Genomic DNA, 21,671 nt, shown 5'->3' with positions numbered 1-21,671 from the left:
GTACTTAAGTGATGCATAAACAGCAAATAACCCAACTCACTGGTTTAACTGGAGATGTGCGCTGTTGTTGCTAAATGATCACTTTTCCAGGGGGCTTTTATTTTGGTCATCTAGCATTAGTGTGTAAATCTTTTAGTTGAAAGTTATATTTATTGGGAAGAATTACAGAATTTCAATCTCTTCATCTTGTTACCAGGTTTAATTTTTCTGGGATTTTTCTTTGCCATAATGGTGGTAAAGATGATGCATTTTTCAATTATATTACAACTTTCTGTATGTTTTCAATCTAAAGCAGATGTACAAGGAAGTAAAAACATGTTAAGTTAATATTTCACAAAACTCTATACCTCAATTAGTAAACTAGTGATATCTGAATTTCTTATTGCATAGGTTAGTCTTTAGACACAAACTTTCATCCTGTTGCTATTGAAAATGCATTTTTTGTCTCTGTCAATGTCGAAAGAAAGTAAGAAAACTTGTCAAAGATTTTAATGATATAAATAATTATTGCACTGTTTTTAACATGAACTGTTTTTACGCTCTACTAGAGTAAACAAGTACTTTAAACACAAGCTAGACAACAGTAAATACATTGAAAGAATGGAAGATAGATATTTCATTCTATAAACTGCATATTTCATCACACAAGCACTCCCTCCTGCCTCTGAAAGTTTTGTAATGAACTGCACAAGATGATGGTGCTTGGATACAGAAAAAAAAAAATCTAAGTAGCCTTTGGCTTTCCTGATAATGCTTCAAATGTATTATAGAATGCTTTCAAATGCTTTCAAATTACACCCGCGCATTAATACAGATCTTTAAAAGTTAAGGTGGACCCTTAACAAGGTGTTAAAAATGGCTTTTTATATTACATCCTGCACTCCTTACTAGTATGTTAACTAGCAGGAAGTTTGATGTACTAAATTTGCATGTAACAATTCTGCCAAACTTAAGCAGATTGGCATCAGACATTAGCTCCAAAGGGAGTACTGTGGAGGTTATTTGGCTGCCAAACTTTATAATTCAAGCGCCAAACTATTTAAGGTTTAGTTATTACCCTCTAGGTCTATCCCAAGAAGCCAGTAACATCACTTTTAACTAGCCAAAGTTGAGGAAATCTAAGTAGTGCATTACATTGCAGCTTGACAGTGCTGAAGGCATGGAACAATGCTCACGTCCTCTCCGAGAGGAGATGAGCTGGATTCTTGGTCACCTTTACTGGGGAGAAAGCAATGCTGTAGTTGTGCATCTCCCAGAACCAAATTCACTCTAATAATAGTAGCTGGCTTTCAACACTTTCCAATTGTCTGAAAATCGCACTGTCGTTTTAAGCTTGCTTTTTGTCAGCTTAAGCTAGGTAGCGTTCATCTGGGATATCAACTATGGCCTGTGTTAACTGGAAGGAAATGGTTAGATCTGAGTGTGAAGAAAACTAAAGTGGATGTTGAAAGGACACTCCAAAGTCTTTTTCTATGGCAGCTCGTCTCTGTCTTACACGAATGCCAGTAGTCATCACCAAAACTGAATGGATGCACTTTCAATCTAGTTTGACAATGCCCCTCTTTTCTGCAGAGAGTTATTGGTTTTGTATGTTTACTTTTCCTAGAAATAGACATTTATGCTATTTGAGGTACATGGAAATGAACAAACATATTATACCTCAAATGCAGCAGACGATAAAATTGGGTAGTGCAGAATCACCAAAAAAAAAAGATGGTGAGCAAATTCCCATACCCATCTTCAACAAGAGCTCCTAGTATCTTTTAGAGGTCTAGTCCAGTGTGATTCAGTCTGCTCGTATGTATGAGTACTTGGGTATAAACAACCTTAGGGCTGCTAAGAGTGCTCAGTAATATGATCTGTATTTGCATTACAAAGAAAAGATAAGCTACAGAAATGCTGTGGTCTCCATATTGTGCATAGTATGAAAACTAGATTGTAAGAGTTGAGAGGCAAACTTGAACTGTCGGGCAGTGTTAAAGCTAGCTCCTCCTGAGCAGCCTTCCCGTAAGAAGTGAAGTCTGAAGGACCATAAATATAATCAGTTTTATTAAATAATAAAAGTACATGAAATATTTGTTTTTTACCCAATTAAAAAGTCCCAGTCAAACAGAAAACTAATCACAGTTCCATGATTTGCTGCTGAATCAGAGGTGGGCGTTGCTAACCCGGCACTGTGAAAGACACTAATAACCTGAATCAGATGCAATTCTGCAATAATTTTGTTGGAAAACAAGCTTTTTAAGTTCTGTTTGTTAGAAAACTGGAAACCTGTAAACAGATTTAACCTACTTCTCACATTTTTATTTCCAGTGATACATGTTGTGGATTTAACTTTTAAAACTGCTCTGGTTTTATTTTCAACCATATTGCTATCTGGAAATGTCAATCTTATGGTCTAGTCCTCCCCATCCATAAAGTAAGGTGTTTAGCTAAATTTTCTGTGGTTGGCCTATTTTCACTTGACTGAGGCTTCTTTTGGGGGGAGGAAGGGAAGGAGAGAAAGGGCAAAATAACAACTTAGTATCCCCCAACTCCCCATCCTGCAAAGTGGGATATTTCTGAGATGCTGTCAAAAGACTTGAGGTTCCGTTTTGCATTTCTTGTCTGCTTTGGAGCTACTGTAGAGAAACTGATTCAGGAAATTAAATTAATAGCAAATTCAATGAATTTGCATGAAGATGCCAAGATGAATGTGTTACCTGGCACCAGAATTCAGGAACTCAACCTATGACTTCTCAAGAATTAGGTAATCTTTAAGTCCTCTCTTTGAAGGGAATCTAGTTGAACACTAGGTGCATTTTTAAAGGTGGTAAAGGGGTAGCCTTCTGAAATTCAATTTTGTTTAACTCTCTTTCCTAACCAAAGTAAGTAGCTTTCCTAAAAGTGGCCCAACTGTAAAAAGGTACATTTTTGGTGTCTGAGAGTTCATTGGTGGTGTCTTACTAAATCATAAATGTGACATTACTGACAGTGTCGTACATTAAAGAAGCGTACAATAATTTTCATGTGGTATTTGAACATAAAACTGATCTGCCCTCTGTGCATTTCCTTAATTTGTCATTTTCCATTTTTCTTGTGGCAGTTCTAGATAATAAAAGAAACCATTAGACTGAAAAGAACTAGAGCAATGAATGCATTGTTTTAAAATAAAATTTTAGTGTGGAAAATATGCTCAATTATATTTTATTGGCACATAAATCAGCAATTGGACCACCAAAGTGTGCATGCTTATTATTGCACATTAACACAAAAATCCTTGTATATCATCTTTTTTCCTCAAATTTGCTGGAAAAACCTTTTGGTTATAGGTTCACAATTATTAGTGTTTTCAAGAACTATACTTCTTTTAAAATTAAAAAAATAATTTTCAGACCCCATTAAGTGATGGGGATCAACTAAAGGCTGTCCCATTAAGCTCATCCATTTTCACTGTACATGCGTTCAGCGATATTTACAGATTGCATGTGGAATACTTTTTATAGAGTTGAGCATCGTCGTCCTCCTAGTGCAGTTTACGATGACGGTACCTGCCTGCTTTTTCTTTTGCTGCATTGGCACAGGCGTTGTGCTTATTTTGTTGTAAGTGGTTCCAGTATTTGATCAGTTCACTCGGTTGGAACTGATGGGAGGTAATTAGGTGGCTGTATTTACAGCTGGAGTAAGAAACTCGCCAGTGATTGAAGACAAACTCATTGGGCGGAGGTATGGGGTCAATTCGCAGCTTTGCAAGACAGATCCCCACATATACATCCTCTAAATGCAAGCGTCTGATGCTTAAGGAAACCTTAAAGATCTTTTCCGCTAAATCTCCCGAAAAAACATAACCGGTTCCAGAGCAGAATACAGGATAACGTTCACTTGGATACAAATCGGGCGGCATATACCATTTACTATCCTTGTTCCTGTTAGGTGCATAACCTCTCATTAAATAACCTGTGAAATACTTGTGCCTTGGAGGAAGTTCTGGTTTCAGAAGCTTGTGTATTAAATATTCAGTGTTGACAAACATATCACTGTCAGTTTTCATAACATAGGGAACACTTGGACAGTAGGATGCAACCCAGTTCATTCCCATCAGAGTTTTAATAGTTAAATTGTAGTAAGTGTCTAAATATTCTTGCTGAATGATGTCATGGTATTGTCTGCTTTCCTCCAGTATGGCACGCTGGAGGTATCCATTTACCTTAATGCTCAACCCCAGCAAAAAAATACGGACGATGCGGATACCGGGTGTCAGGCTCTCGTTACCCCAGGTTTGGCGAATCGCTTGCCTGGCTTCTGCTTGGCCTGGCTCTGCGGCTATGAGCAGGATCAGAAAAGGCATCTTCTCCTGGCATTTCTCAGGCTCATTGATGATATATTTAAAATGATACAAAGCTGGATGCCCGGTACCTTTCTCATTGTAAATACTCCCATTTGCGCTGAGCGTGTTCTCTAAACCCGTTACCCCTTGCGGGGACAGGTCTGTGTTGTTGGCATTGGTGACGGTCTGAGGCCGGAGGGTCTGCGGTACCGCGTCCTTCCACGCGCTCCGCAGGGAGCTCAGGTTCGTCTCGCTTCTTGTCGATCGAAAGCCTCGTATGGTGTAAGCCATGGGGTTTTCTTTGAAGCCCACCCTGCCTGGCAGCCAGTCGTGGTGATTGAAAAACAGAAACATAGCGAAAAGAAAGACGAGAGAGACCAGACCAATAAGATGGGTGCGAAATAGAGACCTTTTGGTATTCCAGGTCATCTTTGCAAAGCAGCAGTGTCGTCTCCTCCACTGAAGCATGTTGTAGGAATCCAGTGGCAGGAATATGAGATGTGGGCCAAGCAAAAGGCTTCTCTCCTTCTGAACTTGCTGCTATTCTTTGGTATTCATTTTCTGTTGTTTCTGTTGAGTAATTCTCTGCAAATGGCTCAGTCTGAAAAGGGTTAGAAGGAAGAAAAAAAAAAGAGGAAAGAAAAGATCAATTACAAAATCCTGAATTTTTCATTTTCATACTATAAGAGATCACATTGAGAAATTAGATACAAATGTAAAATTCAATACTATTTTTTTAAAACTAACCAGAGACATCCTAAAAGCCAAACTTATTTTATGATTAAAATCTACTTGATTTGTTTGTTTTTAAAAAAATGCATTGCTTTACTGGTAAGTTTTGGCTAATATCCTGGACACCAAAGAAAAAGAAATCTAAATTTGATCATGCTAGCAAAAAAATTGAAGTAGATTTAAATAGCTTCACATGTACTGTCTGTGAAATCCTTGTACAGTATTTGAGAAGGACTGAACGGAAAGGCCTTGATACCAGATGGAAGGTTTATTGCCATTAATTAAAATTGATTTGACATGCAGAGGGTAGTACGGCTCACGGTTTCAAGCCCCTTCTGTAAATCGGTCATGTATCGGAAACGGGACAGCGCAAGGTTGCTGCTCGCGGAGCTGTGTTAGTCACAGTGTGTTGCTTGGCGTGTTTCCACCGGCCCCCACCGTGCCCCAAAAGTCAAGGAGAAGGTGCAGCTGACAAAATTAATTTTCAGGGTCCCTAACCTCACTGCACTGCCCTCAGATGGAGGCGTAAGATAGTGTCTTCGGTCACCTCTCCATCACCTTTAGCCTTCTAGTCCACAGTGACGGAGAACCTTTTGGTTTTGGACCAGGCTCATATGCAGTTAATTTTGAACTAAACTGTTGGGTTTTAGTAGCCAGAAAGCTTAGGTAAATGTGCATACTAACAGGGAGTAAAATTGCATAGCACTAAGTCATTTTTTAGCAAACTATTTGATAAGTGTGATTTTTTTTTTTTATTATTCTCTCCAGATTTAAATGCAACTACTATACTTCCGTTATGCAGAAATGTGAAGTATTGTTACTAGCAGCTCAGACTGTAAGAAAAAGTGCCAAACTAGTCTGCGCTTCATTTTCTCTTAAATTTTTTTCATATTCAAGAGCACAGGCAATATGGCAGCTTCATGATGCTGCATATTAAAAGCTGATCACATCATCTTGTAAATGAACCTTTCACTGCACAGTAGCAATTCGTTTGTGATTTTCAATTTGCTCTAATTTATTTCTGGGCCCTTGGGTTTTGCATAGGAAAAAGGATGACAATCTAGCAGGAGTCCCCTAGAAAATGCTATTTTTTACTGTAAATGTGTGATTTATTAATTACTTTACTATCTTCTAAAACCAATATTTGGATTAAATTCTGCCCTTAAAAAACTAAGTGACATCTTATATGGGAAATTATGGGATTCTGCACGGTAAAAGCATAATTTAAAAGAGATGGCAATTGAATGACACATAATTAAATTGTACGTGTGTGACTTAAATATTTGATCTGCCTAGTTCATGTAAGGGGAGAAATAGATCTCAGAAAGGCTGAAGACAGACTTGTATCAAGTCTTGAAAATACTGCATGTCAGCCTACATATAAACAGAATAATATATGTGCGTGTGGAAGGCGCCTCATTCACAACATTTGGAAGCAGGGAGGGTGGTGGTAGTGCACGCCGCTGAAGCTGTGGTTTGTCTGACTAACCTCCGCTAGGAGGAGCAAGTCGGTGGGGATTTTAACTGTAGTTTCTAACAATGTAAATGTAGCTAAAAAAGGCCATGCTACTGCATAATTCTCCTTCTGAAACTGCAAAATATTTGCCAGGTGATAGATGAAGCTCTTGCTGTCATTGTGCTGCATTGCACAGCGTTCACGTATGTTGTTCTTAAGATCACTGAAAGTGTCTCTAATTTTTTTTAACTATTTCGGGACCGAGGCCGTTTACCTGAGATTGAGCTGTCTTTCAAAAATTATTTTTCAGTCTGCAGATGTTAAACCTGAATGTCTGAAGTATGTGCTTGGAGACTTAGCCAGGAATGCCACGCTGTTCTGCTCATGCCGCTTTAATTGCGAGATTATACGATGTAAAAAGAAATAAGCTCTGAACTTTGAGGGCGTCTGTTGCCACCTGCACCTGCCTTTGTGTGCTTAGGAAACAGAAGCCTGCCCTCGAAGCCGATCGGTTCCAGTTTCTCTGCGGTGTGCAGTGAATTTTAAATGAACAGTAGGTTATCTGGGAAGAATATTTCTGTATAAGCAAAGATAAATGTCACTTCAAAGAGTATCCTAGATCTCAGGGAAATCAATTGTTGGATAGCAGCTTGAGGGGAACAGTGGGAATATTTGGTTAATTATGCTTCCACTGCGTGTGGATATGGTTTAGGGAGAAGGTAAAAACCAGAATTTCAAGAGGAGCTGAATGCAGGGCTGTAGCTGTAATTCAGATCAACTTTGTCTTCACACTGAATTATTCCACTTTGAAAACTTCAGTCATGAGATCTGAAGACTTCAGCAAATTTGTTCTGCACTACTAATTCATATTTAATTTTTAATTGAGATACACTTTGTTGTTTCTATAGAAACATACAGAAATAGCTGAAAGTGAGTCTCCCAAGTCGCATAAATGTTTGTGCAAAGTGGAAGTGGTTTTCAGGTGTTGTCTTCTCTTGATGCACGGAGGGGGTGTCCCTGAAATAGGGATTACAATGGCTGAAACCTGAAATAGGGATTGCAATGGCTGAAACCTTTCTGTAATTGCATACTCACATCGTGCACTTTAAATTTCTTATGATTCTAGTCCTGTCTCTCACCCTAAAACTTATTTTGAAGAGAGTCATTTCTCGCGGTTTTTTTATTTGTCAAGGTGTGAGGTTTCCTAGAAAATCTTCATTCTCAATTTGCTGTTAAAAAAGGCTGGTGACAGGGGGAAGGCTCACATCTGTTTCTTAGCTTCATAAAAAATATTGACTGAAAAATAAAACCAGTAACTTGGTATCTCTTATTTTGTTTGTAATTCAAGTTCAAAACATTTCAAAATACGTAGTGGGTATTAAGCATTGAAAAATAGAACAGTAGCAGTTACTCCTGTGGGGGGGGGGGGGAAGTACATGATAAGATGCATTGTTAAAAATAATGTAAACAACTGTCAGTATACATTAAGAACAGTATTATGAAAAATGTTGGGTTTTTTCCTCATTTGAGTTAGGGTTACATTATTGCTGCATTTGCTCAAATATTTACATTTTCTTTTCACCCAAAGCTTATGAACAGGCATCAACCATTGGTAAAGCAAGTATACCAAAAGGATTTTATGCAGTCCCCGTGTTCTCTGAAAGTACGTTGCTGCATGTAGCCCTGCGTTTTAAACATACAATTTAATAGCTATAGTCACTGATACATTACAAAACGCCAAACGTTCTGGCTGTGAATGCCTCCTGAATTTTCGTTTGTGTTCTGTGCTGCACTCGTGTTTTGGTTCTTGTACTTTCAGTTGTGCTCTGTAATTATAGCTTTGCAAATTGAAGCAGTCGACTCCCAATTTACACATCCTGGTTCTTCATATTTTGATTAGCTGTGTGGGCAAACTGTTTAATTAGAGGGAAAAGTTCAAAAGGCAGCCTGGGCTGGTGTGCTGGTAAACAGCAGCAGGAGTTGCATATTAGGCCTCCTGTGATGTGCCGGAGTTCACCTACAGACTGCATTAATTCTTTGCACAGGGCAGACAGTGCCCAGGACGAGGTCTGATACTCAGGTTTTAGGCTGTCAGATGGGAAAGTCGCCGCGCTGGCTAGTCGCTCCTGCAAGTGTGCTGCCTGAGGTTGGAATTTTTTTGTTTCGGAAGTTCTGAAAAGTGACTTTATCTTTTAAACGTCTTTAAAGTGACCTAAAAACAGTGACGGTCCTATCTTGTTGCAGCTTCAGATACGTGAGCTCTTTCCACAGTTGCAGTTGTTTTACTGCCAGTTAGTATTGAACAAAGAAAGCACATTTATATTGACAACTTAATGATTTATTATAGCTATTGATAGATTCCTCAGATAAGCACTTCTGTTCTGTGGTGTATTACATTCCTATAGTCTTAGGTCTTAAATTTCAATTCTAATAGTAACCTGTCTTCTTATTTGCTTGCTGTTATCGATGAAGTGTTTAAATTTAAACGATAGATCAGAATTGAATGACAATAAGATGGAACATGCGTTCCGCAGGCCAAGTTAAACAGTCAGTGTTTTCGTATTAAACAGAAATCGTGATGATGGCACGATGTAATTTATACGCTCACCATCTTGAGTGTACAGTGCAAGAAGGTTTCCTGCTGGGATGTCCGTGGAGCCTGATGTTACTTGTAAAATGTGGTGCCTAGTTGTGCTGCTGATAGTTTTAAATCACATTCAGTCTTCTGCAGGCTCCCAGTTTATTTGTGGTTGATGACAGCCTGACATTTTGCTTGTGTTTTGGGGGGGGGGGGGGCAGATGTAAAAAGATTTGAAGGTACTTTTAGGCTAATGTAATTTGACTGCACGGTGTTTTGATGGTTCAGTGCTCTCGGTGTGTGTCACATCATGGCCATTTTACCCATGCTTTAAGATTACTTCAGATAAGGATTAATTCTGACCTAGTTTGAGAGGATTTCCAACTGATTTATTTTCTAAACTGGAGGGGTTTGAGTTTTTAATTTCTCAGTTAAATGCAATCATGACAGTAGCTACGTTATCCCTCTAATCCGCCTTCTCTACCCACCCCAAGCTTCAGCAGACTGACAGCAACATATTTAACAAGTGGAGAGAAGGGGCACTGTGCTGTGGCGTGGCGAGGCAAGGGAAAAGCTGGGCGAAGGTGTTCCCAGCAGCTGTGGACATGCTGTCTCTGGGCCCTGCGACCCAGGGATGATCATTATCTGCAATGGCTGAAAAGGTAACAGACAACTGAACGAACATCACACACAAGGATTTGACATACCTTCCTTGGTCAGGCCATTTATGGTGCGAGGATTATACCCACTGAAAATAGTTTTGGCACGCCATCACTTCAGCAACAGAGATGCTATCGAACATGCGCACATCCCCCACCAGTCTGCTTCCTGCGATTGCTTTTCACAGTATCCGATCTGTCCATCTGTCTGCTCGTTGCCGCGTTACCTTCCTTGCTCATAAGTGTTGTCCTTGCCTTGGGGCTTTTTGTTCGGCGTTCAAACAAAGGGACAGTAGCTGCTGCCGCTGCTCCGATCGGGGCCGTCTGCTGCGCGCAGCCGATGCACTGGAGCTTTTACATCTGGCGTTTCCCGTGCCGGACAATGCAGCGCTCTGTTCTCTCCTCCCCAGTATCCATATTCCGAGCGGTAGCAGGGAGCGCTCGCACGCAGGGCTTCACTTGCATTCAGCAATCGGATTTGCCTCCGTTCCTTCCTTCATTGTTGCTAGGCAGTCACTGAAACGGGTTTGAGCTGTTTTACCCGAGGATTTGGGTCTATAAAATCCATCCCGTAGCTCTTCAGCCCCGCTGCACAGGCAGGCAGCAGTTTAAATGTGGGCTTTGACAGATGCTGTCTTCTGACAGAGCAGAATTTAACGTCACTGCTTGGCTGAATCCCACGTGATTGTTTGCATTCATTTTGACTAAACCTGAAGGCAGCCAAAAAGCTTTACAGGCTCTTGCTCCGGTTTGATAAATGATACATATTCAGTATAAGCACAATGATAGGTGAAGAGTATGAAAATTGCATGATTATTAAATGAGTGATTGAGGGCTTTTTCAAATTGTTTTCACTTTTCCTTGACACTGTAACTTATGATTCTCTAGAGAATTTTTAATGCTAGATGGTCTCTTTCTGTATTCCAAAAGCTGTTCTGCAGTGCAAAGGAATTACAAGCATTTAAATGCCGTAGCTTGATTTAACCCATTTGACTCTCTTTGAGCACAAATTCTTTGTGCCTTCATGAGGAAGAAAAAAATAAAAATCTATTTCTTTGCTCTTACCTCTTTTGTATATACTTACCCTATAAAAGCTGCTTTTTGTAATCTTTAGTCAATTAAGCTGGACCACGCTCATGCATAAACACACGCTGTTAAGCTGCCTTTTTGCTTTTAATGGCTTTCTTCCTTGGTAAAGGTCGAAGTCTGGTATTGCAGAATTTGGGGCACTTGGTTTCAATTATCAATTCATCTAAAATGTCTGTCTTCTGCAACAGACATACCTATATTGCAGAATTTGTCTTTCTGGTACAAGTGAAACTTGTGTCCCTCTGATTTCTGTCCTTTCCTAACTGACCCTTCTGTAGTGAAGTGTCTTATTATATGTAATGCAAGTTGTAAGTGTCAGGAGATGATTCAGAAAATAGACAGGAGCATATATACCCAAGTATTTGTTATTCATGGTGTTTTTCCATCCTACTTTGAAAACCGTTCACTGACTTTAGCCCCTTACGTTGTTTTTAGCCAAAGGATAAAGTAGATCAGCCTACCATACGGTATCTCTGGTTATGTTCTGTAGTGCATGGGAGTAGGTATTTCCCTTCCCGGAAAATAAGGCTTCTGCAGGCAGTCAGTGTGTTTTACTATTCTAGATGCATGTTCTGATAACTTTCTAGAAACAATCAGATTTATATCCTCCTGACTAAGTCTCCTGTGCTTGGTAGTTTTCTCCATTAATGTAATCCTGTTCTAACATGTGTGTTTCTTGTCCTAATGACAATTTCCACAAATTCTGTGCTCCTGCCTGAGATACTTTAAGGTGTATGAGCATATTCCCTAAATATTGCATATAAATATAAATACATATCAGTAAAGGCTTCAGTCTGTTCCACTCTAAATCTCTTGTATTAAAGAAAAAAGGGAAAGAAAAGAAAAAAGAGAGAGAACTGAGAAGAGATGTGGGATGAGCACCACATACTGTTCTAAGACTGGTATGAATAATTGAGCATCAGTATTTTGAAGGGTTGTATGTACTCTGTCTACTGAAGTTTCCACTTAAATGTACAAAACTGTCTTACTGTTACTCTACATAGTATAGAGTCTTACGTAATCTTTTGCTGTATGTATACAAATGTGACACAAATATTGGCTAGCAGTAATGCCAATTTGCCACACTCTGAGATATGGGTAGGGAATAAGTTAAGATATTTGTGTAGGTTTTTTTTTTTTTTTTTTTTTTTACCAGTATAGATTTACATAGATGGAAATAATATTTTTGAATAACAGTGTGTAAATCTACCTCTGATTTTGAATTTTTAGACATCATACTTGGGAAACAAGTCTAAATTTCAATGGAGCGTTTATTAAAATCCAAAGTGTTTACACCTGAAGTATCTGTGAGAGGATTTGAGATATATGGTGTGTTTAAATATTGGTATTGGGCAAAACTGTTAGTATTTTTCTGTAAAAGCCCTTCAATAAATATTAAAGGTACAACAATCATAAGGTCACTTTTCCAGATAGGATCTGTTCATACGTAAATTTAGAAAGGAACAGACTTCAGTTCCAGCATTTAAATTATATGACCATATTCCTTGAGCATAGTTTTAAATCAGGCAGAACTGTTGCATCTTTATGTGTAAAATTTATCGTTTTGCTATGTGAACAAACTGAATATGGTATGCTTAAATCTTAATGGACAATTTCTTTTGTACACTTATTCTTTGTTTTTGAAGAGTAAGCAAGTCTTTGCTCATCTTAAGGGGAAAAGTAAGGAAAAACATGTTGCTTTCTACCGTTGTTTGACTGATGCGTTTTTAGAGGGTCAAAGTTTCGAGAAGAAATCCCCTTTTCTTTTATAGCTCTTTCTTCTTTAGCACTTTTATATGGCCCTGCACTGTCCTGGATATTTCAGGAAGGCAGAGCTTGCTTTGCTCTACAAATATAACCTGAAGATTTGAGTAATCTTGCTGCGGTTGTAGGTTGGAATGAGCTTTATTTTGGCTAACTCTTACTGTGAAGGGTCAGTGGATTGCTTTTTCTTGATCCAGGGAGTAGTATGTTCTGTAAAGTTACTATGGTTACATCTTAAATTAGAAGCTGCAGTGCTAGTGTTTGAAATACTACCATCTATTAAGAGGAAGGAAGAATTACAGTGATGTGAAGATGTGCTGCTTGCGTGCAAAGAGCACCATTAAGTTCCCCTGGCCAGTGAAAGCCTAACTGCTCGCTTAGAGCTGCCAAGCTTGGAGCAGACACAAGGAGTCAAGAAAGGGAAACTTGTGCATGTGACAACTTTAAACTATGCAAAGCATGTGCATGCACAAAGGAGCATAGTTCTGAAGCATTTTCTTCAAAAGAACTCTTCCTACATGTAATTTTGGGGACATCAGAATCACGTTCAATTAGTTTTAAGATAAATTAGGCCCTAAAGATGAGCCATTAAATAGAGGTCTATTCTGACAACATTCATAGAATGACACTTCTCAAAGTTAACAGAAGTTTCTGAAGTGAACTTAAAATGGCCAATTTACCCTTGTCGGGCATGTCGGGGTGGGGGGGGTTGGAGCGAGGAGGAAGCGGGAAGATACCTCCTTGCCTGGTGGCCACACAAGTCCTCTGGATGTTGAGCTAAATGCACGTGTCGTAGCTGCCGTGTCGGCTGAGTGCTCCCATGTGGGCCATGCTTTCTGGACACTCTGCCAATGTTCTGTAAAGGAAATTCCATTTTATCATTGCAAAGTGTAGTATTATTTCTGTTGTAATAAGTTGAAAATGTCTACTGACAGTTTAAAATGATTGATGGCAACATTTTCAAGGTTGGATTTTTTTTTTTTTTTTTTACTTCTAAAAATTATTTTTTCCTTCCGAAAATTACATATTCGTACAAGATGTCACAATACTTGGTTTTAACTTTACATTAAGAATTACTGTATCGATGTCCAGTGGTGGTGATTCTCTTTGCTTCAAAAAGAATACTTCTCCAATATTTGAGTTGGAGTAGGAGAGATTTAACAGAGGTTTTATACCTTGCTTGGCTACTTGGTGATCACAAAACTGTTTCTTAACTATCACAAGCGTATCTGTAAGTGAATGAAAAATAGCAATCTAGAAATGACCACAAGTGTCAGTATTGCCTGCCTTATTTTCCTTAGCAGACTTTCATCGCTGCTTAGCTACTTGTGAAACCTATCTTACGCTTGCTGCATTTTTTTATTAGTCAAGATTTTGCACTAAACTTTAATCACATCCAAGCTATAAATATACAGGGATTCTATTAATGTTTGAAAATCTTAAATTTAAAACAGAAATACACCAAAATTCCTGTAGATCAACCTGAAATGGTATGGACAGTAGAAAAAGTTTTTGGTAATTTTAAAACATGCATATTTTTATGTTCTCTTATGAATTTGCAATTGCATTGGTCACTCCATAAAGAATCTAAGCGCATCCCCTAGTTTGGCAAAGTTGTGCAAAAGGGAACAGGCAGGAAGGTCTTATCGCTTCAAGTCGGGAAGGTGCTGCTTATTCCATCTGCCTTGTGTCACTGGGCAAGTAAATCTTTGAAACATTTCAAGGGCATGCCTTATAATTCTGAATGTTTGATTTTTTTTATTAATTAATTACATTAATTTTTGAAGTATTCAAACATAGCTCAGTCCATTTTCCTGTCACAGCTTGCTGTGAAGAACACAGATTTGGAGTGGTTTGGAATGCTACAGGCTGCCATGAAAGGCCTAGGTTAAGTTGCTTGTGGCTACTTTATTTCTTTTCTCCTTTTGTATTATATGCAAATGTTGCATATTGAACTACTGTCCAGGCACATTTCTTTCCTCAGGAATGTGTTTTCTTTCTCTATCACATCTCGTAGTCTTTATATTCTGAATTTTCATGTCTTTCCCCCAGGCTTTGCATCCAATTATTGCTGATCTTAAGTGCTAAATGCAGATTTTTGCTAGGGGATGGACTACATCATTTCGTTGTATTGTGCAGTATTTTTGGTTGTGCAGTTCTCCCCTGAGGAACTGACAAACCAGTGCCAGTAGTAATGTTTTCTGCCTGTCACAAGCATTCATTTTGCGTTGTAAAGAACTGTGACTTTATGAAGCTTTGATTTGGCACAGCAGGGGAGAGAAGGCCACCCAGCTGAAGTACCAAATGTTTTGAGTAGTTTAAAGAACAGTGAAAATAAACTTCTGTTTTTCCTTACCTTAACTTTTTTTTTTCATTCCACCTGCCTGCACTCTATGATGAAGCCAGCCCTGCTTCTTCCTGCTTTCCCCAATATAAGAATTTGAAATGAAAACTGAGATTTTTCACAGAAACTGAGGCTTTGGGAAGAGCTGATACTACCTATCAAGCATTCTTTAAAATATTTTTAAGACTACAAATCTTGATATCTCCACTAAAAACTTCGGGAAGTTTTTAATCAAAATTCTCACAGAAAGCACCTGGTATCACAAATACACCCTGAGTTACGGTTGAAACCTTCTGCTCCCGCTGTCTATAGGTAGGTATTAGAATACCAAAATAAGTGAGTTGGTTGAAGAGAAGCTCAGCAGATGGCATCTCATGGGAGTTGATCGGTCACCTCTCCTTACACCTAAGGAGATGAACAGATTGTTCCAGCTTCAGCAGCCTCCTGCAACCCAGCGCCTTTCTCTGGGCCAAAACTCTTCCCACAGCGAGTGCAGAGAGGCCTTTAGGCGGCTTCTGGCTTCTTGAGACACCCTAGCACTTCTCTGCTGGTGGTTTGAAGATGTTTGGCCCATCAGACCCACTGCAGAGACACGAATGTCCTGCTCATCTCTGTCTTGGATGGCAAGATGAGCTGTGTAGATGCTCAGAGTGTGAGAAAGCAGTTCTAGATGTTCATCTTCTCACTAAAAGCTTTTTGCTATATATACATGGGTTGTAAAAGTAAATATGGAGGTACTTTGTCGGAATCAAAAGTTCATAGTTTTGTGTATTAAGTTGCAATTGGCAACAGAGATATTTAGTTAATGTTAAATAATGTCAAATTGAGCAGCTGGACTGTCAGAGCTGTTAGGATGCCATATGTGCTGGGGTCGAGACCATCACTGACTGCTTGCACCTGGCTCGCTTTCTTGGTAGCTTTAGCACATTGCTTCCTCCAGCTCTGTCTTCTAGGCATCCTCATTTGCAGCTGATTCAGTGGGACGTGCAAGGTTTACAGCAGAAACTGCAATGGTTTGGTAAGTGCCTTCCATTGCACACAACTTTCTTAGCTCAGATGATTAAACTGGGAAAAACAACAAAATCTGGGAAGAATTGTCCCCCCAGTGCTCTGAGGGGTTCTATCCTGTCAAGCAGTGTCTGTTTAAATCACAAAAAGCTGAGTCTTAATGTGGAAAACAAGCCCCCTTTTTAAGAGCAGTACCCTGCCCCTTTGATATGTTGAAGGAACTACAACGCCAAATACCCTGCTTTCGACCTGGTATGATAGACTTGCTTCAGCTTGACCGGTCAGTTTAGTGTATCTGCTTTTTCTTAATGTTGTTCTATGTTAATGACTTCCTTGGCTTGAAGTGGCTTCTAGTCAGTGTATATTAAGGAACAGCTGATTTTAATATGTACTGAGTTTTATCATGTGTTGTACTTGAATTCGTTGAACAGATTCCCTGTTATTTCAAACTGACTTCTGTTCTTGTGGCAAAAATCTCTTGAAAGTGAGTGTTCATGTGTATATGCTCCTGACAAACCAAGAATGGAAGTTAGTCACACAGAAGTGACATCGTATACCCTTAGTTGCCAGTCTGTCTTCCAGACTTTCTTTCCACTTTTGCAGTTCACAGGAAACTTAAATGATAGCATCCATATAGGGACTTCTACGGAAATGGAAATTGAATGCTGTGGGAATCATGGTTTTTGTCTGAATAACTGTGAGTGTAATTCGCTCTGTAATCTGTCTACTACTGTGAGAGTTTCTGGTTGACTTCTGTGATACTGAAGATTTTTTTCATGTAAATTACTAATATAGAATCATAGTCACCAGGACTAGTGTAGTCCTCAAAGACGTGATTTAGAGGAGATCCTAAGAGCTCAGCTTGTATTTTGTTAATTGACAGAGAATATTGGTTCAGAATTGGAGAATTTGCATCCTTTTGGCCAGCCTAACTTGCATTTCAATGTTAGGTTCCCCTTTCTTCATTTTTTCCTGCAGTTTATTGGCTTCTAAGGAAGAAGAAATAACCAACATAGCTCCCTTGCATCTTGTCTGTCTCAAGGTGTGATATTTGGAATCGTTAATGGGTTTTGTACGGAGGTGTGCATATAATAGGAAAAAAGCATTACCGGATATATTTAAGGTAATAATGATAAGTTCATAAAACTTCGCCTAAAAGTAGAGATTCTATGCATATCTCCTAATGACTCTTAATCAGCATCTGCAGAGCTTTCTATCACTGATCCATCTTAAAGTAGGGTAAATTTATAGGGAGCATCTGTCATCCTTTTTTTTTAACAAAAAAAAATCTCATCCTCTTAAAAGCTCTGCAAATCTCATGACCTTGGATGGTGAGTTACACATTGCAGATTCTTTTAAGTCTTCTGCTCTGAAAGATTTGCATAACTAAGCATTCAGACTTCCACTAATGCTTTTTTTTTAATTTTTGGTTAATACACTTTTATGTTTTTACCCGTGTTCAAGTATTATAGCTTACAATTGCAGAAGAGGTAGAATTGCAGAAATAGCTTTTGGGAGACCAACTGTGCCTTTTTTTCCTCTCCAACCGTTGGGTCTGCATCTTACTGTTTTCTTTTGAGTTTCTTATTTTGACAAACATAAAAAGCTCTGTGATTTTATTAATATCACTAAGAAGTGTAAAAGCGCAGAAAAGACAACAGTGGTGTGCTACTTCTGTTCCCGTTTTAAGTAAGCAAGCAAAGGAGTAAAAATGCTTCCTCCTTAAAGACTTTTACATGGGAAAAGGCATGGATGCAGTAATTGGGGTGAAGGGAATTCTGCCTTGGAGAATCTAGGTCACCTCATATTAAAAGAACTCTTTACTGTGGAAAAAAAATCCCTTTTGCCATTTCAGCCTTTTTACAGTTGATCCTATGCAGTGCTTCAAGTGTGCACCTCATCTGTACTTCTACTCTGGGTTTACCTAGGGATAAGGAGGACCTTTTGCTGTGCGTAATTACCTTGTCCTTATCTGAGGTGGGCAAGGGGGAAGGGGCAGGAGAGAGAGGTGTCAGCAAGAGGGGAACTGCTGGGCACAAGAGGGAAGGTTAGGGCAGGCCTCTTGTGTCTCTGTACTTCTTTGCTGGCAGGTTGGTTGGGACTGGTGCCAGATTAAAATTGGATCTGTGTATTCACATGACAACGCGCACGGTCTAATAAGCCTCGTGGAATCTGGACCATCGGGGAATAGATGCATCAGCCGCCTCCGAATGGTCTGGTGGAGTCGGTTCAGGTCCCGTGGGCCTGGCGCTAATAAGCGCTGATGCCTCTGCGCAGAATTGCTTGCTTGTTCTCGAAACAATGGTGCGGCATACATGAGATGTTAGCAAGATTTATAAATAGTAGCTTCATGCTGTGTGACTGGGCTGTTTCTGCAGCCCTGCTGGCCTAGGAAGTCAGCTAGCTCTGTTCCTATGAAGCTACCCTGAGCTAATGAAATTGCTACATCGAAAACATCTCTGAGCTGTAGAATGGAAAATCTGCTACCTAGAATATCTGATCGCACTTGACTGAGAGCCAGCTGCAGTAAAAGGCAGCTTTTTTTTTTTCTTTTTGTGCTTTGTTTTGGGTTTTTTTGAGCAGCTTTTAGAATGGTAGTGCCTTGTCGTTATATCTTCCTCATTTTAAGAGGTTTTTTTTTGTCTTCAAGCTAGCCACTAGTCCTATTAAAAATGATCAGTGACAAACTTATGTTACATAAGAAGAAAAAGGTATTTTTGTTGTACCTTCAGGATATACATATATGTGTATATAAAAGCATACAAAATGTAGAAATATGGATTTTTAGCATATACCAAGAATGGAAGAAAAATGTATTCTAGGTCCTGCATAGTATTGAATTTTGTTTGTTTTTTGAAAAGGTCTTTTCCTAAGAGCAGGGGACTGATTGAACTATATGTCGAATTACTGTGCTGTCCTTTCTCAAAAGGTGATGCTGCTATTTGGTTTTGACGTTTTTCCTGTAAAAGCAGAGCAACAGCAGAGTCAAATGAGGAAGCTAACTGGATGAATGTCTGAGAAATTGAATTTGTTTGATGAGTGAAGCTCTCCGAAACATGTACAGAAAGTTCCAGGGTGTCAAAACAGAGGAGTCTTGTTACATTTCTGTTTTTTTCTCAGCAAGATCATTCTTGGCACTGAGAGCTTTACTCTCTTCCAAAACCCTTTCTGCTCCCAGTACCTTATTCTTTTTTTATTTCCTGCCACCTGAGTGCTCAGTTTTCAAATGAGGGGATAGCATTTTGCGTTGGACCACTGTAGAAAAAAATCGTGTTTGCTTTTTATCACTGATGCTAGGTTTTTCCAAAGATGAAACAACTATTTGAAGTAACAGGACAGATGTCAGGGCTAAAGGCAAGCTGAAGAGGGCTTGGTGCTTAAGGCCAATTTCCTTCAGATACGCTGTGCATTTTACTGGGGTATTATGGACAACTGGTATTTGCTAAAATGTGAGGAGCAGAAATAAGTTGCACTGAACCTCACTTGTGTCTGCTGCTGACTAGCACTGTTTGTCATCTTAGGAGGTTATTTGCAGTGGGAAATTTCTACTTAAAGATGAACTGGGGGGCGTGTATCGATATAATATGTGTATGGGTACAGACATGTACTTATGTGTGTATGCATAGAGAGAGGAGCTACTGAAGAACTACTAGAACCTGTTTTAAAATATGCTTTTGTTCATGTAGTCAGGGGTTTGTTTTCTCTGCAATGATGGATGAACGCTGTATAAAAGTCATAGCATAATAGGAGGAGCCTAAAAATTTGCAATGGTTTCTACAGCTCTTATCCTGTCTCCATCTTTGAGCAAAATGGCCCCAGTCTGTATGAATGAGACCTTGTCATTTGACCTTCATTTAAGATGATTGTATTTTTGCGCTGCAAAAAATAGAGCTCTGCTCTTCAAAGAACAGTCATATTATAAACCACATCTTATAATGCATAGTCAGAAGCTTAGAGATAGACTATCTAGCATATGGATTGTATATAAAATGGAAAATAAAAGTTGAATGCTGTCATCTTAATGCTTTGAGAAGGGCTTAATTTAATCTTCACTACTAAGAGAAGAATAATGGGGGAATTTAGATATAATGCCAAAGGAAGCTAAAAGTAGAGGCCAAATGGAGATACTCCTCTTGTGTGGTATGGTCAGAATCTTTCCTGTATTTTAATATAATACTTGATTTATTATGATTAGAGTTAATTTTTGATACTGCTTTTGATACATTAGCTTTTATATTCCATAGCAAAGTGGTGTGAAGGATACATTAACTCAGAATACAAATATGAATAGCAGTTTGCATAATCTATTTGCTATATAATATTGTAGCAATAATAAGCTAATTCTCTTGCATGTATGCAAAGGGCAAAAATTTTAGAAGGCAACTCTTTCAACCTCAATATTAGTGAAGAGGTGCACAAGTGGCAAGCATCAATGCTGTGATGACACTGTGGTGTTTATTCTCTGTTGCTTGATTCATGTATGTGACTTTTGCTAAAGCAAAATAGTTATGTTCTAGATCCAAAGTACCTGTTAAAAGATTGTATAATTTTTTGCAGAGAGTTAAGCTTTTAGAACATAGTTAAATTAAATTAAAAAATTACAAATTTGAATGGTGCATTTCTATTTGTTCTTTTGGAATAAAACTGAAGGTTTTAGTTTGAAGGATTTTTTTACAATATATTCTGGAATCTGTTGAGGAACTACCTAGATTTAGATATCTAGGAAATACGGGATTTGGGTGTTCAGTGTGCTTCCTGGCTTTCTGCTGAAATGTTCATTTTAGTGTTGCACAGTAGTAATTTTTTAACATTTTATTGTTGACCTCTGTACCTAAGGAGGGAAATTTCAAGACCTATGGAGTAAACCAATTGCACTGAATGGAAGTTTTTTTTTAATTTGTTCTAATTTAGGTGTTCTTTTATAGTTTTGAACAAAACTATATTTTAATTAAAACATCAAATTCTGGAATAAGAGTTCTACAATGAAAATTTCTATTTAAAAGGACATTGGAGGCTTTGGAACTCCTAAAGTTCAGTATTTCATATAAACCTAAGAGTAAATGTTTTTGATCCAGAAATGGATGCATTTTTGTCAAAGTTAAACCTACTGAAATCTGTTGTTTTATTTAATACAGGTGTATGAAATGACTAGGCAATTCCTAATTCTAGTTTCTCAAAAGGCCTCCATTCACTTTTTGATCACAGATAGAAGTATGATTTCGGGTAAATGCAGTATAGCATAGCATGTTGCATCTCTGTTACTCATTAATTCCTCACATTTTGTCTTTGTAGATTTGCCAAAGACCAACACATTAACAGTCATTACTTTACACTACTTGCATGATTTTTAACCCTACATGCATCTGTTCATCAAAGTGCTTCATATGATGTTTGAGTGTGGTGTGTAATCTGGAAGGGTTGAATGTAGATGTATTGTTTGCATTTCTATGTTATATTTCTAATTTCCTGATTTATTCTTAATAAGTGAGGAAGAATGCACCATTTAAATCTATAAGAGTATTCACATTGTGTTTATTACACATAATCTATAGCATTGTAGCTTGCGACAACTACCAGAGTTAGATAATTGCCAAATTCAAAGTAATGAGTCCGATTCTTCTTCTTGCTTTTTGTCTTTGTGAAGCCAAACAGAGACTTTCTGTTTTGTGGCTTAGATTTTAGTTAGAGAAGTAGGGATAGATATTAACATTGCAGTCAAATATCAGTTCAGGTCA

General features: G+C 38.5%; 2 protein-coding genes across 2 annotated transcripts in view; one reads left to right on the top strand and one right to left on the bottom strand.

Moving 5' to 3' along the window:
* The window catches only part of CDC73 (cell division cycle 73), a 105,822-nt gene that overhangs the window by 54,850 nt on the left and 29,301 nt on the right, over positions 1-21,671 (top strand). The gene's annotated exons all lie outside the window — the stretch shown is intronic.
* On the bottom strand, positions 2,028-10,340 carry B3GALT2 (beta-1,3-galactosyltransferase 2). Its single transcript, XM_062581886.1, has 2 exons — positions 9,780-10,340; positions 2,028-4,907 (listed from the first exon to the last, which is right to left on the bottom strand). The coding sequence occupies exon 2, from the start codon at positions 4,772-4,774 to the stop codon at positions 3,506-3,508; it is 1,269 nt and encodes a 422-aa protein (XP_062437870.1). The 5' UTR covers positions 4,775-4,907; positions 9,780-10,340; the 3' UTR covers positions 2,028-3,505.

The sequence above is a fragment of the Rhea pennata genome, chromosome 8 (genome assembly GCF_028389875.1).
Source record: "Rhea pennata isolate bPtePen1 chromosome 8, bPtePen1.pri, whole genome shotgun sequence".
NCBI classification, from domain to species: Eukaryota; Metazoa; Chordata; class Aves; order Rheiformes; family Rheidae; genus Rhea; species Rhea pennata.
The sequence above is the reverse complement of the archived record's forward strand: the minus strand, read 5'-3'. Positions and strand labels throughout refer to the sequence as shown.